The 15716-nt window shown below is 36.8% G+C and overlaps 1 protein-coding gene across 1 annotated transcript in view; it reads left to right on the forward strand.

Moving 5' to 3' along the window:
- LOC120529746 (kinesin-1 heavy chain) overlaps window positions 1-15716 on the forward strand; it is an 87432-nt gene that overhangs the window by 33315 nt on the left and 38401 nt on the right. Inside the window, exons 2-8 of the mRNA XM_039753832.1 lie at window positions 3221-3308; window positions 5330-5403; window positions 7162-7266; window positions 9045-9093; window positions 10817-10872; window positions 11377-11464; window positions 14070-14194. Of these exons, the coding sequence (XP_039609766.1) occupies window positions 3221-3308; window positions 5330-5403; window positions 7162-7266; window positions 9045-9093; window positions 10817-10872; window positions 11377-11464; window positions 14070-14194 (585 nt within the window). The remainder of the gene's footprint in view (window positions 1-3220; window positions 3309-5329; window positions 5404-7161; window positions 7267-9044; window positions 9094-10816; window positions 10873-11376; window positions 11465-14069; window positions 14195-15716) is intronic.

A 15716-nucleotide genomic window follows, 5' to 3' on the forward strand; every position in this document is an offset into this window, starting at 1 on the left:
ATCACCTTCATTTGAGTCTAGCTGTGTTTGAGTATACTGATTGGACTTGATTAGGAAAGCCACATACCTGTCTATATAAGACCTTACAGCTCACAATGCACGTCAGAGCAAATGAGAATCATGAGGTCAAAGGAACTGCCTGAAGAGCTCAGAGACAGAATTGTGGCAAGGCACAGATCTGGCCAAGGTTACAAAAAAATTTCTGCTGCACTTAAGGTTCCCAAGAGCACAGTGGCCTCCATAATCCTTAACTGGAAGACGTTTGGTACGACCAGAACCCTTCCTAGAGCTGGCCATCCAGCCAAGCTAAGCTACCGGGGGAGAAGAGCCTTGGTGAGAGAGGTAAAGAAGAACCCAAATATCACTTTGGCTGAGCTCCAGAGATGCAGTCAGGAGATGGGAGAAAGTTGTAGAAAGTCAACCATCACTGCAGCCCTCCACCAGTCAGGGCTTTATGGCAGAGTGGCCTGTCGGAAGCCTCTCCTCAGTGAAAGACACATGACAGCCCGCATGGAGTTTGCTAAGACTCTCTGTAAGATTCTCTGGTCTGATGAGACCAAGATAGAACTTTTTGGCCATAATTCTAAGCGGTATGTATGGAGACAACCAGGCACTGCTCATCACTTGTCCAATACAGTCCCCACAGTGAAGCATGGCGGTGGCAGCATCATGCTGTGGGGGTGTTTTTCAGCTGCAGGGACAGGACGACTGGTTGCAATCGAGGGAAAGATGAATGCGGCCAAGTACAGGGATGTCCTGGACAAAAACCTTCTCCAGAGTGCTAAGGACCTCTGACTGGGCCGAAGGTTTACCTTCCAACAAGACAAGGACCCTAAGCACACAGCTAAAATAACGAAGGAGTGGCTTCACAACAACTCTGTGACTGTTCTTGAATGGCCCAGCCAGAGCCCTGACTTAAACCCAATTGAGCATCTCTGGCGAGACCTAAAAATGGCTGTCCACCAACGTTTACCATCCAACCTGACAGAACTGGAGAGGATCTGCAAGGAGGAATGGCAGAGGATCCCCAAATCCAGGTGTGAAAAACTGCATTTTTCCCAAGAAGACTCATGGCTGTATTAGCTCAAAAGGGTCCTTCTACTAAATACTGAGCAAAGGGTCTGAATACTTAGGACCATGTGAAATTTCAGTTTTTCTTTTTTAATAAATCTGCAACAAATTCAAAAATTCTTTTTTTTGTCTGTCAATATGGGGTGCTGTGTGTACATTAATGAGGGAAAAAATTAATTTAAATGATTTTAGCAAATGGCTGCAATATAACAAAGAGTGAAAAATTGAAGGGGGTCTGAATACTTTCCGTGCCCACTGTACATTGAGGGACGTTATTCTGAAATTATTCCACAATTTGTAGACACAGTTTTTTACTTCTGAGAGGCACTGCCTCTCTAAGATGCTCTTTTTATACCCGATCATGTTATTGGCCTTTTGCCAATTAGCCTAATTAGTTGCACAAAATGAGCTAATATTTATCATGAAATAGTAAGAAAACATGGGTTTATGATATTTGCAAATCATTGCATTCTGTTTTCATTTACATTTTACACTGCATCTCAACTTTTTTGTATTTGAGTTGTGTGTGTATATCGTGTGTGTGTGTATGTATGTATATATATATATATATATATATATATATATATATATATATATATATATATATCATTGTCTGTGTGTGTATCGACATACAGATTGGATTTTAAATAGCTGTGCAAACTTGCTGAACTTTTGGGCTTTGTTGTATCAAGGCAAAAATCCTGTTGTACCTTTTTATAACCTTTAATAAGATACTGTAACCAACTGCGTTTAAGTGAGAAACAAATGAATCATTCCTTGAAAATGTAAAAAAAAAAAAAATACTTTCCATGTATGTAAAAATTTTGGTACCCACTGGACATTAGTTAATTTCCAAATTTTGAATTGATCAACTCATTGTGTAATCACCACCTTGTAGTTCTCAGCATTAGAAAATTGTATGTTGAAAAATCTACAACATCTCTTGTAATGCAAAGTTAGTTGTGTCATCTTATACTACACTGATCCTTTGTTGCCTCATTTTATTTAATTATAAGACTCCTTATCCATCCATTATGTCACTGTAGGAAGCTTATGTACTTTTCTAGTTAAAATTAGAAAACAAATGTTTTCCATCCAAAGAACTGCCATAAGCTTAAGAATATATTAATGTTGTCCTCAAATAAAAGTAAACATGCTGGGTATTTGCTAACCTTTCGGATGATTCATTACCTTTGAAAGACAATTATATATTGGGTTATCCAGTTTTTTAGGTTTCCAGATGAGTTGGGGATGGTGTCGAAGTTGAATTTGATATTGAACATAACATTAACCTATTATAGAGTTACATTTATTTTAATGTAATTTTCATTCTAGTTTTCTCCAGCCGTTCTCCTTTCTGTTGCAGGAACTCGTAGCTAATTTTTGAAGAGTGTTAAGTGGAGACTACTGTTAAAGCCTATTTATATGTAGGTCTTCAGTTACTGATTCAGCATAATAGTGAGCATGCGATCAGTTCTCAATGGCCGCTGAAGCTGCATACAGCATACTGCCTTGACACTATTTATTCCCCCACAATACACCGAAAATTGTCGCATCACATCCTTGTGCCACATCCTGTATTTTCATTTGGAAATGTCAAACCTGCTCTGCATTCCCATCAGCTCACAGATTTGTCTCTCCACCTTTTAATATATGTCTTTGCTTGTCAGTCATCTCAGTTTGATTGTTTCACAAGGTATGAGAGAGACAGTGGTGTTGCCGGGAATATTGATTATATTTTCTTACCACAAAAAACCAAAGCTATTTGTGGTATTGACGGTTTTATAGGCCATGTTTCGGATCACATACTTCTGTAATACATGCTGAAATACATGCTGAATAGACCCCCTGACCTATTACTCGCCACAGACTTAGTGCTTGGGAGTACTTGGCTAATTCTAAAAGAAATAGTTCCCAGTGGGAGCATGCAAAGTAAATATAGTAAAGGTCTGAGTACTGGGCCCTGTGGGGCACCATATTTAATTTCTGATATTGATTATGGCTTGTATATATTTATAATTTTTGACCAGAATGACCACTTTAATATATGTGAATGTTAATCTCTGACAAAACAAAAGAGAGTAAAACAGCAAAATGTATTTTGATTTATTTGTTTTTTTGTTTCAGCTTTCTTCTCTTTTCATTTCAGGGTAAACCATATGTGTTTGACCGGGTATTCCAGTCCAGTACAACGCAGGAACAAGTGTACAATGCTTGTGCCAGACAGATTGTTAAAGGTAAGGCCTAAAACCTTATCTGATTTTTGCCTGTGTTGTTTGTGATACTCAGTTTCCTTCCTTATAACATAAAAATAAAGTTTACTGTTTTAGTGCTATTATGTGTATGAATATAGGTGTGAATTGTTTCCATGCTGAGGACTTTCATCCTGTTGAGAGCTGCAACCTGACTTGGGCTACTGGGCTGGGGATTGGATAACTTGGAGCTGGATTGTGTGTGTTTCAGAATGTTAAGTCGTAGTATGTTATGTATGTATGTAATGTTAATCGTTTGTGAGGCTGTAAGTAGCAACTGTTTTTTTCAGTTTGTCATATCATCTCATTTAGTAAAACTAAAAATTGGATTAAATAAGTAAATTAAACAATATTAATGAGAGAGATTTCTGAATAATAAAACACTTATTTGATGTATATCTTGTGTATCAGTAGAGCAAGCAAATAACTTTTAGTACATATGGTAGCTTGCACATGTTTGAACAGAATGGGAGTAAGTAAAATGTGGGTGATGTAGTTAACCCTGCTAAGAACCCCCATTTTAGAATTAGGATATTAGAATAAATTAACATTATTCAACTTTCTTCTCTCAGCAAATATCTGATCGCTTATGTGAGGTGCCTTGAAGTCAAAAGTCAAACTGCTTGAAAGGAATTTTGAACTGACAAATGGGACGACAGAGGCTTTATATGTTACTAATCAGCTAATATTTCCTGAAAGTGGAAATGCAAACAAAATTTTACATCAGTAAATGGTACTTACAGTACTTTAAACAGTCACTTGTTGACAAACTTGATTTTAAAAGCATTATTATAAAGCAGCTTTGAAGATGTGTTGTAAGTGCAATGCTGCAAATAGAAGCATCCTGAGTAATTTCTGTGTTATTGGTTGATATTGTAAGGTTTGAATTTTGATGTTGGTAGATTTTTTCATTTTAGTAGAACTGACTCAGCAATGTTGATATTTTAATTTCTGAAAAAAAAAAATCAGTGAATATATTTTGCATTGCACATGTTAAGGTAAAATAAATTAAGATAATGCTAGTGCTACTTCCACCCAGTCTATACAATCTGCATTATTTGTCACATGGGGAAAGTCTGTCAAAAACCCAATAAAATTCTATTAATTATTTGAGTGCAATAATACTTTTTGTGAAGTGAGCACCTCTAATACTTGCACAACCTATCAGAATACTAAAAAACAATTCTGGTGGGATTTTTGAGCAGGGCGGCACGGTGGCGCAGTGGGTAGCACTGCTGCCTCGCAGTTAGGAGACTCGGGTTCACTTCATGGTTCCTCCCTGCGTGGAGTTTGCATGTTCTCCCCGTGTCTGTGTGGGTTTCCTCCCACAGTCCAAAGACATGCAGGTTAGGTGCACTGGCGATTCTAAATTTTCCCTAATGTGTGCTTGGTGTGTGGGTGTGTATGTGTGCACCCTGTGGTGGGTTGGTGCCCTGTCCGGGGTTTGTTTTCTGCCTTGCGCCCTATGTTGGCTGGGATTGTCTCCAGTAGACCCCCGTGACCCTGTAGTTAGGATGTAGCTGGTTGGATAATGGATGGATGGATTTTTGAGCAGAGACACCTTTAATGAGTTGAAATCGTTATATCCTAGGGACTGTTAATATGAAGGATGTTCAAAAAGTTTCTGCACTTTTATATTTTTAGTGCAAACGGTGAAGTTGGGAGTAGTAGTAATTGGGCATTAAAAAGTTGCGAAGGTGACTATGTGATAGAGTAAAAAAGAACTGCGGAAACTTTTTGAATGTTCCTTGTATATGCTGGATGTAAGTGACATTTTAGTAGGCTAATGTACTTTTCATATTTATATAACAGGCATTCATACAGTTTATTTTAATGTTATTGGTCTATTATATTATTAATGGAAAATAAGATGTATATAATGTAGTTTGAAATAAATCGACTATTACAGTTTTATATGAACTTTGTTTTCCAGTTACACAATTAGACGAATTGTACCCAAGTGTAATCTAAAGATTGTGAGATTGTTTATGTCTGCATTTTCACAGATGTTCTAGAAGGGTACAATGGCACAATATTTGCATATGGACAGACCTCTTCTGGGAAAACACATACAATGGAGGTAATTTCCATTATGTCTTTACTGTATGTTAAAATTATTTCTTACATTGGATGTAATAGACCCTAAAATTACACAGACTACATTAATACTGTTTTACATTGGTTATAGGTAGTAATGGGCATTAATTGTATTTGAATCAGAGTTATGAAGATCAAAAAAAATACCACCGCTTAACACATTGCATTTTATTAGTGTGCTTGATTATGTATTTATGATTTGCCTTTTACAAATAATGCTAAAGGTACAAAAGAGCAAATAAAGCAGACACTTGGTACAAGATGTTCCTGTCTTAAGCTCATTTCTTCTATTTTGAAAATTAATATTAAAAATATGTTGCAGTATCATTTTATACTATGTGTGTATATATCTGTGTGTGTGTATATATAAATAAAATAAAAAGAAAGAGAAGGATCTTTGTAAGGATTAGGCACTTCCATTTTCTTTAGTTGTGACCTACAATTTTGACAAAATTCTTAATAGTTTTGGTCATAACCATAAAGAGCTCTGACTGCCATCTGACCCAGCCCTAACTTTCAAAATGGCACCCATTTGAAAACAACATTTTTGGGCCTATTTCTGCACATAATTTCTTTGCATGGAAAGATTACTGAATGAAATCTTAGAGTACATAGCAAGACACTTGCTGAATTGATTAAGGGTAGCCCCGTCCCTGGCCTGAATAGGGCCTGACCCACATATTCCAATGAGATTTGGATATCCTATGACATTTAACAAGTCACAAGGACAAACTCTTCAAAAAGTTGCAATTTACTTACCTAATCCTGTTCACTTGAAAATGTCAGAAAGTTCAAGTTGAGAAAACTACGATTCAAAGAAAACTAATATAAAGGTGCTCCAGAATTTTTACTCAGTATGTTTTTTATCCTGAAGTTTTGTAACTTTTTACATTTAGTATAAATAAATATATACTTAATTTCCTTATTGTGTAAAAAAGGATTTCCGTATTTTGTATGTCTTATTACCTAATAAGACGTTGGGTGGTTGGTTTTGAAACATACCTCTGAGGATTAAAAAAAAAAAAAATACATGCATAGTGCAGGCTAGAATTCTAGTATATAAAATCTGTTAGGAAGACCAGAAAAAATCATTACCTTTTGTTTTTAGATATTCAAATATTGTTCACATGACTTTTTTTTTTTTTGAGTCAAATAAAGCTTACAGTAGTTTTAGAGAAGCTGCCCTTATGTCTGGACAGCTGGAGAGTCAGTCTATTCATTGCCTTCCCTCCCACTTTATAAACATGCTGCTGCTTCCTTTGTTGAGTCTTGGCTCCATAAAGCTATGCCAAGTCCGGTTCGTCTTTTGTCCAACCTTTACCTTTTCCTGTTTCTAATCTAATCATCCTTTTATTATGGGTTACAGTGTCAGTTGATCAGTGCAACAAGTGCTTTTAGCAGGTAACTTGCAAGTTCATAAGGTGCTTAAATCTAAATCTGTAAACAGAATACTGGATCCTAGCAGTCTTAAGACTCAAATGTATTTTTAATTCTTACAAATCTATTAATCCTTTAAATCCTTTCCAGCTATTAATAGCAGGTAGTGGTGTTATTAGGTATGTAATTTTTTGTGAACTCTCACAAAAGATTTGATATGCTACACATGCAGTTAAACTTTGACCAGTGGTTAGTCATATCTGTCCCGTATAAGATAGTAGCTTTATCTGAAACATCTTTCTAAGGAAATTTTTATTTTTATGACACTGCAACTGACTGTTAATTTCTTCCACCTTTTCCCTAGGGAAAACTCCATGATCCAGATGGTATGGGTATTATTCCCAGGATAGTACAAGATATTTTCAATTACATTTACTCAATGGATGAAAACCTAGAGTTTCATATTAAGGTAAAGATGAGATGGGAGTTTGCTTTGGGCTTTCTTGTCAGTTTCCTGTTCATCATCTAAAGTTCAAACTTTCCCAGCCAAAGATATTTGTGTCTTTAGTTGAATTATTTTTCAATGGTTTAGCTAAATTCGTAATTCTAAAGGAAAGAACACTTTTGTAATTATATGCTTTGCCAACAGTGGTTTGCTAAAAATGATAAATATTATGAGAAGGCATTAGCCATTTCTTTAGGGTGACGTTCCCCAGTCTAAGTGATAGAAAACCTCATTTACTGCAGGTTTCTTATATAGGTTCCAATTTTTCACTTTTATAGGACTTGCCACCTAATTAGAATGGTTGTAATACCCAAAAACGGAATGAGGTTTTAGTTTTATTGTTGAGAAGGTAATAATGGAGCCATTAAGTTGATATATCATTTGTACCTGTTTGTGATTAGATAGATAGATAGACACTTTATAAGTTAACTATAGAAATATGGGAAGAAAATTATTTTGGGTGTGCTGGAAGGATGGCTGCGTTTCTCACCAAATTACAATAATATGCAGGCAGTTATTAAATGCAGAATTAGAGTAGAAATGACTCTCCTAAATATATGATTTGGTAATTAACAGCAAGACTTGGCTTCCGTTAAAAAAAACGTTTTCAGCAGAAATTATTGCAACATTTCTGGCAGTAGGTGACCAGTATTTTGACTAGGAGCCGTGGTCGTCAAGCATGGGCAGATTTTTCTTATGTACAGAAATAAACTTGCAGTAAGATAGATACTTTATTAATCCCAAGGGGAAATTCATATACTCCAGCAGCAGCATACTGATAAAAAACAATATTAAATTTAAGAGTGGTAAAAATGCAGGTAAAACAGACAATAACTTTGGGTAATGTTAACGTTTGCCCCCCTGGGTGGAATTGAAGAGTCGCATAGTGTGGTGGAGGAACGATCTCCTCAGTCTGTCAGTGGAGCAGGATGGTGACAGCAGTCTGTGTGAAGCTGCTCCTCTGTCTGGAGATGATCCTGTTCAGTGGATGCAGTGGATTCTCCATGATTGACAGGAGCCTGCTCAGTGCCTGTCGCTCTGCCACAGATGTCAAACTGTCCAGCTCCGTGCCTACAATAGAGCTTGCCTTCCTCACCAGTTTGTCCAAGCGTGAGGCATCTTTCTTTATGCTGCCTCCCCAGCGTAGAAGAGGGCACTCGCCACAACCGTCTGATAGAACATCTGCAGCATCTTATTGCAGATGTTGAAGGACGCCAGTCTTCTAAGGAAGTATAGTCGGCTCTGTCCTTTCTTGCACAGAACATCAGTATTGGCAGTCCAGTCCAATTTATCATCCAGCTGCACTTCCAGGTATTTATAGGTCTGCACCCTCTGCACACAGTCACCTCTGATAATCACGGGGTCCAGGAGGGGCCACCAGCTCCTTGGTTTTGCTGGTGTTCAGGTTTAGGTGGTTTGAGTCACACCATTTAACAAAGTCCTTGATTAGCTTCTTATACTCCTCCTCCTGCCCAATCCTGATGCAGCCCATGATGATAGTGTTGTCCGCGAACTTTTGCACGTGGCAGGACTCCGAGTTGTAAGGACCCACCAGTAACATTTTTCTATGTGAAGATGAGGATATTGACTGCCTTAAAATTGTTCAGTATATTTAATCTAGGAATTTGGAATATTTGCCTTATATTTGCTTTAAGAAAAAAATGGTTATTAGTGACTGGGGAAGGATTAGGATTTATTGTTTAGACAAACATTATTTTACATTTGTCATTTTTTTTTTTAAGGTTTCATATTTTGAAATTTATTTGGACAAGATTAGAGACTTGCTGGATGGTAAGTTTTTTTCACCATGCTTGCCGTACAACTTTAATTTAACATGTGATCTTGTACCATTATCTTGTATTCACAATTGAATTCCCTTATTTTTTTCTATCTTCGAATTTTAAAATGTTTAATGGCACTTAAAGCTAAATATTTTAATCGCATACTTTTACAGTGACAACAGAATTAGTAATTTTGAGACATCCTTTGCCAAAGTACCTTTTCATTTAAAAAAAATTTCTTCCTTCACAGACTTATTTGTTTGTTCCGTCTCTTGGTAGTAAAGTGTGTAACTTGGGTTCTTAAGTGCAAAAACTCAATCAAGTATTCACATGGCTGTCTGAGAAGTACTTGCTGCTGTTTGCGCTATCTGATCATTTCAGAAATATTTATTAGGTGTATTATATCCAAGTGAAGACTCAAACACAAATTATGTTTGAATCCAGTTGGTGCCAATAATCCTTATGACTGTGTATTTAAGGATTTTTAAGTGTTTTTTATAGTAAATTGGCTAGCCTAAGTACTTCACCCTTTGGCATGATTAAACACTTTAAAAAGATAAGATCTGTTCTTAAGGCACCTAGGATTCTCCTCTTACCTCCCCTCTACTCTCAACCTTTGTGTTATAGGTCTCTCAATCAGAAGAGAGGCTTGTCTGGCCGATGTCTCATATTTTATATACCACAAGGGAATGGGAAATAAAAAGGGCAACCATTGCAGCTGAATTGCCATCCTTGGATAGCTTTCATACAGCTCTGACACAGTCAGGCAGCACATTATTGGCTATCAGAAAAGGGGACGAGCTTACGACACTTAGTAAAACCGTGCTTGATAGTCGTCATGGAGTTGTGAAGTTTGTCATGCCCTAGAAGTTCTATTTGTGTAATTTCACATACTTGAACGATGAAGTTTGACATCCCCTCCAACTCTAAGTCATATAATGTGACACTACTATGTGTCTTTCCGTACACAGACTAAACCATCAATGCACTAAATTCAAATATGTGCATCAGTTGTATCTTTCTTACTGCGAACATCATGAAATGGAGGCAGACCAAGGACACCCGTTACTTGTGTATACAATCGGCCTTTGGGACATTTATGTGCATGCTTTTGCAGAGCCCACCAGTGCATGTCTGCTGGTCCTCTTCTGATTAATATTCCCCTACTGTCAGATTTTTCTCCTGTTAGACTTGTATTTTTTATTTCCAGTGAAATTTGCTCTGGTTAGCAAAAATAGCAGAACAGATTTTGATGCCTGAAATCTTCAGAGTATCATTGGTTCAGTTTTTGAAATCTTGTCTTCTTAATTTAAGCTTTATTGAGCTTTCTGTGGCATAGTTAAACAGGTTAACTGGATTAAACATTGAAAGATGGTTCTCTGTGATGCAGCTGGTTCAGGATTGGGTGGCCAGTTTTTAGTGCTGTTACCCTGTTTCTTAACTCCTGTTTTCCTTCTTCTCTTGAAAGCCTGCTGTAGGTGCTTGTACCTCCTGCTGTCTTGGGCTTAGGCATCTTTTTGCTGCCACCCTTCAGATTCTTTTTCAGGATTTGGGAGGGCAGGTGGATGTTTGGTGTTTAGGAGTTTTCTTTCTATTTACTTAAATTTTATGGACTTGTTTCACACTTTCTCCAACATTTTATCTCAGTTTAAAATTTTATTAGACTGAAAAGAGTTAACATTTCTATGTATGCACTTTTTTTAAACTGTAGTGTTATTTTTCCTTTTATGCAGTTTCAAAGACTAATTTGTCTGTCCATGAAGATAAAAACAGGGTACCTTATGTGAAGGTAAGAGAAATATAATTTCAGGTATCATTTTCCATACCAAAAATGTGTTTAGAGAATGGATCACTGAATAGTTTTTGAATCAATAAATGATTTTCATTACAAATTAAAGGCAGTAAACATACTGTATATTTGAATATATTTACTTATGTTGGGATGGTTTGGTGGCAGTGGTGACTGTCTGTGGTTTGCGTGTTGTATCCATGTCCACATTCATTTCTGATTTGTAATCTGTTTTTTCTACACCTCATTTTTCTGCATGTTTGAATTATTGGTGGCTCCAAACCTTTTGTTTTTTTTTGTGTGGAAACAACCTGCAACTGAGTGCTGTCTTGTCCCAAATTTGTTCATGCCTTGTGCCACATGCTTCTGGGACAAACACCAGCTTTCTCTGACCATGAAAAAGTAGACTCAGAAAAGGAAGGGGTCATCCCAAAATAAGATGCGTATTTTAGATCTGTTTTAGGTGTTGATACATGATTTTACTTTTTCTCTTTTACCATTTAGGGTTGCACTGAACGGTTCGTTTGTAGTCCAGATGAAGTTATGGATACAATTGATGAAGGAAAATCTAACCGGCATGTAGCAGTAACAAGTATGTATAGCTTTGTTTCTGTACAGTTTTATTTTAAAGGGAAGGAGGAGGACGGGTTCAAATTAAACTTCATGGTGATTATGACTGTTTTATAGTTTTAAACTAGCACATCTAGATTTTGTATATGTAGGTAACAGTGGATGCTGCTTTGAAGTAATCTGTATAAGCAAATACTTTGGATAAAGTAATGAGCATTTTACCCACTTCAAACACGGCACAGTGTAGTGAAATTTTAATTTTCTATTAGATTGTTACACTGGATGTACAGTAGATGTACAAATTGTGGAATAGATTTAACAGATGTGAGGCTTATTTTTATTTGCATTATAATTTATTTTGCATTTTTAACTTTATACAGTTTCATTATTCATGAATACATTGTTAACATTTGCAGTGTATTCTGCTCTGTATATTAAAGTGCATCTTAAGATTAGCGAGCCTTACGAAATTGCTGTTTTGAAAGATAAAAGCAGAGCAATATCAAAACTCAAACAATGCATTTATTGTAAGTTCGAGATTATACAATACTTGTTAAAAACACACCCTTTTGGAAGTTTTCACATGTTATAATTATACAACATGCAAACACAGTGGATTAATTTTTTTTGACTGTGATCAATGGAAAAATGAGTTTTATTGTCAAAAGTGAACAAAGATATCTAATAAAGTGGTCTAAATTTGTTACAAATATAAAGCACAAAATAATTAATTGCATAAGTATTCACAATCTTTAATCTGATGCCCCTAAATCCACACTGGTGCAGTCAATTGCTTTTAGAATTTGTATAATCAGTTCAATGGGGATCACTGTTCTGTGGTTTCAGTTGATTTCAGTATAAATACTCATGTGGAAGGGCCATCTTGTGCTGAGTCAGAGTGGTGGACTAACCTACTCAATGAAGTTAGAAGAACACTTCGAGCAACTGTGTGAAAAGCAAAAGTCTGGAGATGGGGACAAGAAAATATCCAAGTCACTGAATATCCCTTAGAGTTAAATGAAAAAATGGAAAGAGTATGGCACAGCTGTAAATCAACCCTAGAGCAGGCCATCCTCAAAAACTGAGTGATTATGCACGAAGATGGCTAGCAAGGGAGGCCACCAGGAGACCTCCTGAGAACTCTGAGCAGGTTACAGGTTTTAGTGACTGACATTGGAGAGTCTGTGCAGGCAACAAGTGTTACCCAGGTGCTTCAGCAGTCACAGCTTTATGAGAGACTGCCAAAGTGAAAAACCTCAGTTAGATTTTGCCAGAAGGCCCCTGGGAGGGTCTGAAGTCAGCTGAAAGAAGGTTCTATGTTTTGATGAGACCAGAATTGACCTTTTTGGCCACCAGACTATAATGCCATGTTTGAACATTGCACATTTACTAACAAAGCACGCCTTCTCCACTATGAAGCACAGTGGTGGCAGCAACCTGGTGTGGGGATGCTTCTCTGCAGCAGGCCCTGGAAGGCAAGTGATGGTAAAAGGAATGAAGCAAAATACACGGAAATCCTAATGTAGTCTGCAAGTAACCTGCACCTTGGGAAGAAATTTGTTTTCCATCAAGAGAACAACCACAATTGTAAAGCAAAGCTATGCAGGATTGGTTTTAAAACAGCAAAAGTGACTTAGAATGGCTGAGTCAGAGTCCAGATTTCAGTCTAATTGAGTATTTGTGACTGGACTTGAAAAGTCTGTTCACTCTGGATCAACATGACACCTGACAGAGCTTGAGCAGTTTTTGGAAAGAACAATGGACAGAAGTGGCAGTGTCCAAATGTGGAAAGCTGAGAGAAAGAAAGAGACCTGTTCACACAGACTCAAGGCTGTCAAAGATGTATCTAATATGTACTGACTTGAAGGGTTGAATAACTATGTAATTAATTATTTTATGTTTTATATTTATAATTAGTTTGGAACACCTTGCAGAGATCTGTTTTTACTTTGACATGAAAGCCTTTTTGTGTTGATCAGAGTCAAAAGAAGCCAAAGCACATCCACTGTGATTCAGTGTATTATAACAATAAAATGTAAAACTTTTCAACAGGATGAATGCCCCTTATAGGTACCTAACAAGCAAAACACTAAAATAAGCCTCGAAGCAATACACCCTCGAAAAAGGGAAATGCAGAGACTTGGAATATAATTGGTAGTTTTTTTTATTCAGTAGCCACTTCATATAATTTTGTAGTGGATAAGAAATCCATAGAGGCCAGTTTGCTGAAATATTATGTGCAAAGGTGTTTGTTACTTGTCAATTCTTCAGCAGCATTCCTAGAATTAAGACCATTGGGGACAATTTGTATTAGTAAAGACGTGCTAAATAGCTAATGTTTTCAGGATAGAATTTTGAGATTTCTTACAGCATTTGCCTGTTTTTGAAATTTAGTTATAATGTGCATTGGACGCTTTAGTTTCAATTTTTACTTCTTAAATTGGAAGTGTCTTGAAGTCTTGAAGTGGGGCTGTGAAACTCATTTTCATCAAAGTTTATAAAGCTAAGTGTATTTTCAGAGCAGCTTTCATGATACAGTAGATGTATCTTGACTTGATTTGTTTACTTTTCAGATGAATAAAAATATTATAAACTATGCAATTTTTTATCTTATTTTTTATTCTCAGATATGAATGAACACAGCTCTAGAAGTCACAGCATCTTTCTTATTAATGTAAAACAGGAAAATACTCAGACTGAACAGAAACTTAGTGGAAAATTGTATCTTGTTGATTTAGCAGGAAGTGAAAAGGTAAATTATTCCTTTGTCTTTTTAATGTATTTAAATATTTATTTATAACATTGCTTCTTCAAGACATCCATAACCATAGTAGCTTGGTGTGGTGTGTCATTGTCCTGCTCTAGGGACAGATTATGTAGCAGGTGTTCTGTCACTTATGCCAGGGTTGTGTCTAATTAAGAAAAGACTCCTTGCAACGTAAGCCTTTAGTTTCCTTTGTGTACAAGATTGCCTTAAATATCTACACACTCTGCTTTGAACTCAAACTTCTTTCAGTTAAATCACTGGCCTAATGTGGAACTGTACCAATAACCCTTTGAAAGTCAAGATAAATATCATATGCGACTCTGACTGTTTGCTTTTGTTGCTTCCTCCTAGAAATTCAACATATTAGTGAAACACAATCTCTGTTGTCTAAATCAGTGCTGATTGTTTGCTAATACACCTGATTATCATATGCGTTGCCTCATATTATCTCTCATAATTGCTTTCTTTAATTTACCTGTGGTAAATCTTAAACTTGCTGGCCTAGTCACTAAGGTCTTCCCAATCACATTTTTATATAATAGGAAAACTTTTTCTAGCTTCCAATCTGTAGGAATTTCCATCATGTACTGTGATATTTTTTTTTTTTGAACAATATTAATCAGGGGTTTGTTCATGTATTCACTAACCATACACTAAAAGTAATCCACGGTATTATCTAGTTCAAGCAATTTATTTGATTTTAGCCTTTTTTTTATTTCCCAAGCAGAAATTATCTCTCTACAATTTCTAAATCCTGAAGGAACCTCCTTAACTCTTTCAGGGCTGATGTCGACTTTTGTCAAAATTCAGGAGTAGAGGATGGTAATCCGCTGTAAACTGCAACGAAACTCACCCTTACGTTTTAGTTCGACTCTCTTTTCTAGAAGGAAAATTACATAGCTTTGTTGATTGAACCTCGATTCCCTACACATGCCTGAGTAGCAAAGAGCAAACAGCTTCTAAAATGGCGCCGACATCTGGCGAGAGACCAAAGCAAATGTGCAAAGCAAAATACGCCATGGATGTTTTACGTAATTCCGGTGAACAGGATTCTGACTTGTCAGACTCGGAGTTTGATGCAAGTGATCTGGAGATTGATATCAAAAATGATAGTGAGGTACCAGCATCATCTGATCGGTCCCCAGCTGATCATGGTGCTGAACACTTTCGTGTAGCTGATGTGCCTACAACAGCGTTTGCCTGGGAGGACCACCACTTATGATTACAAGACGTACAAACCTTATTGTGCCACACTGAGACCACTACTGCCACTCACTTGCTGTGTGAAGACAGCCAGGCAGCTGGTTCACCGTGCATTCCTACTGACTATCGAGGTGCCCCCAGGCAGCCACTGCCACCAGAAATGTGCCAGCAGCAGCCACAACAAATAGCAACAGACATTTTATGTTGACTTATGTGTGAAACCATTGCTTTGTGTGCTTTTCAGAAAACTGAGTTTTTTGGAAAAAATATTCAGCCCTCAAAGAGTTAATTGTCACTGTAATTT

This window comes from Polypterus senegalus, chromosome 5 (assembly GCF_016835505.1).
Source record: "Polypterus senegalus isolate Bchr_013 chromosome 5, ASM1683550v1, whole genome shotgun sequence".
NCBI classification, from domain to species: domain Eukaryota; kingdom Metazoa; phylum Chordata; class Cladistia; order Polypteriformes; family Polypteridae; genus Polypterus; species Polypterus senegalus.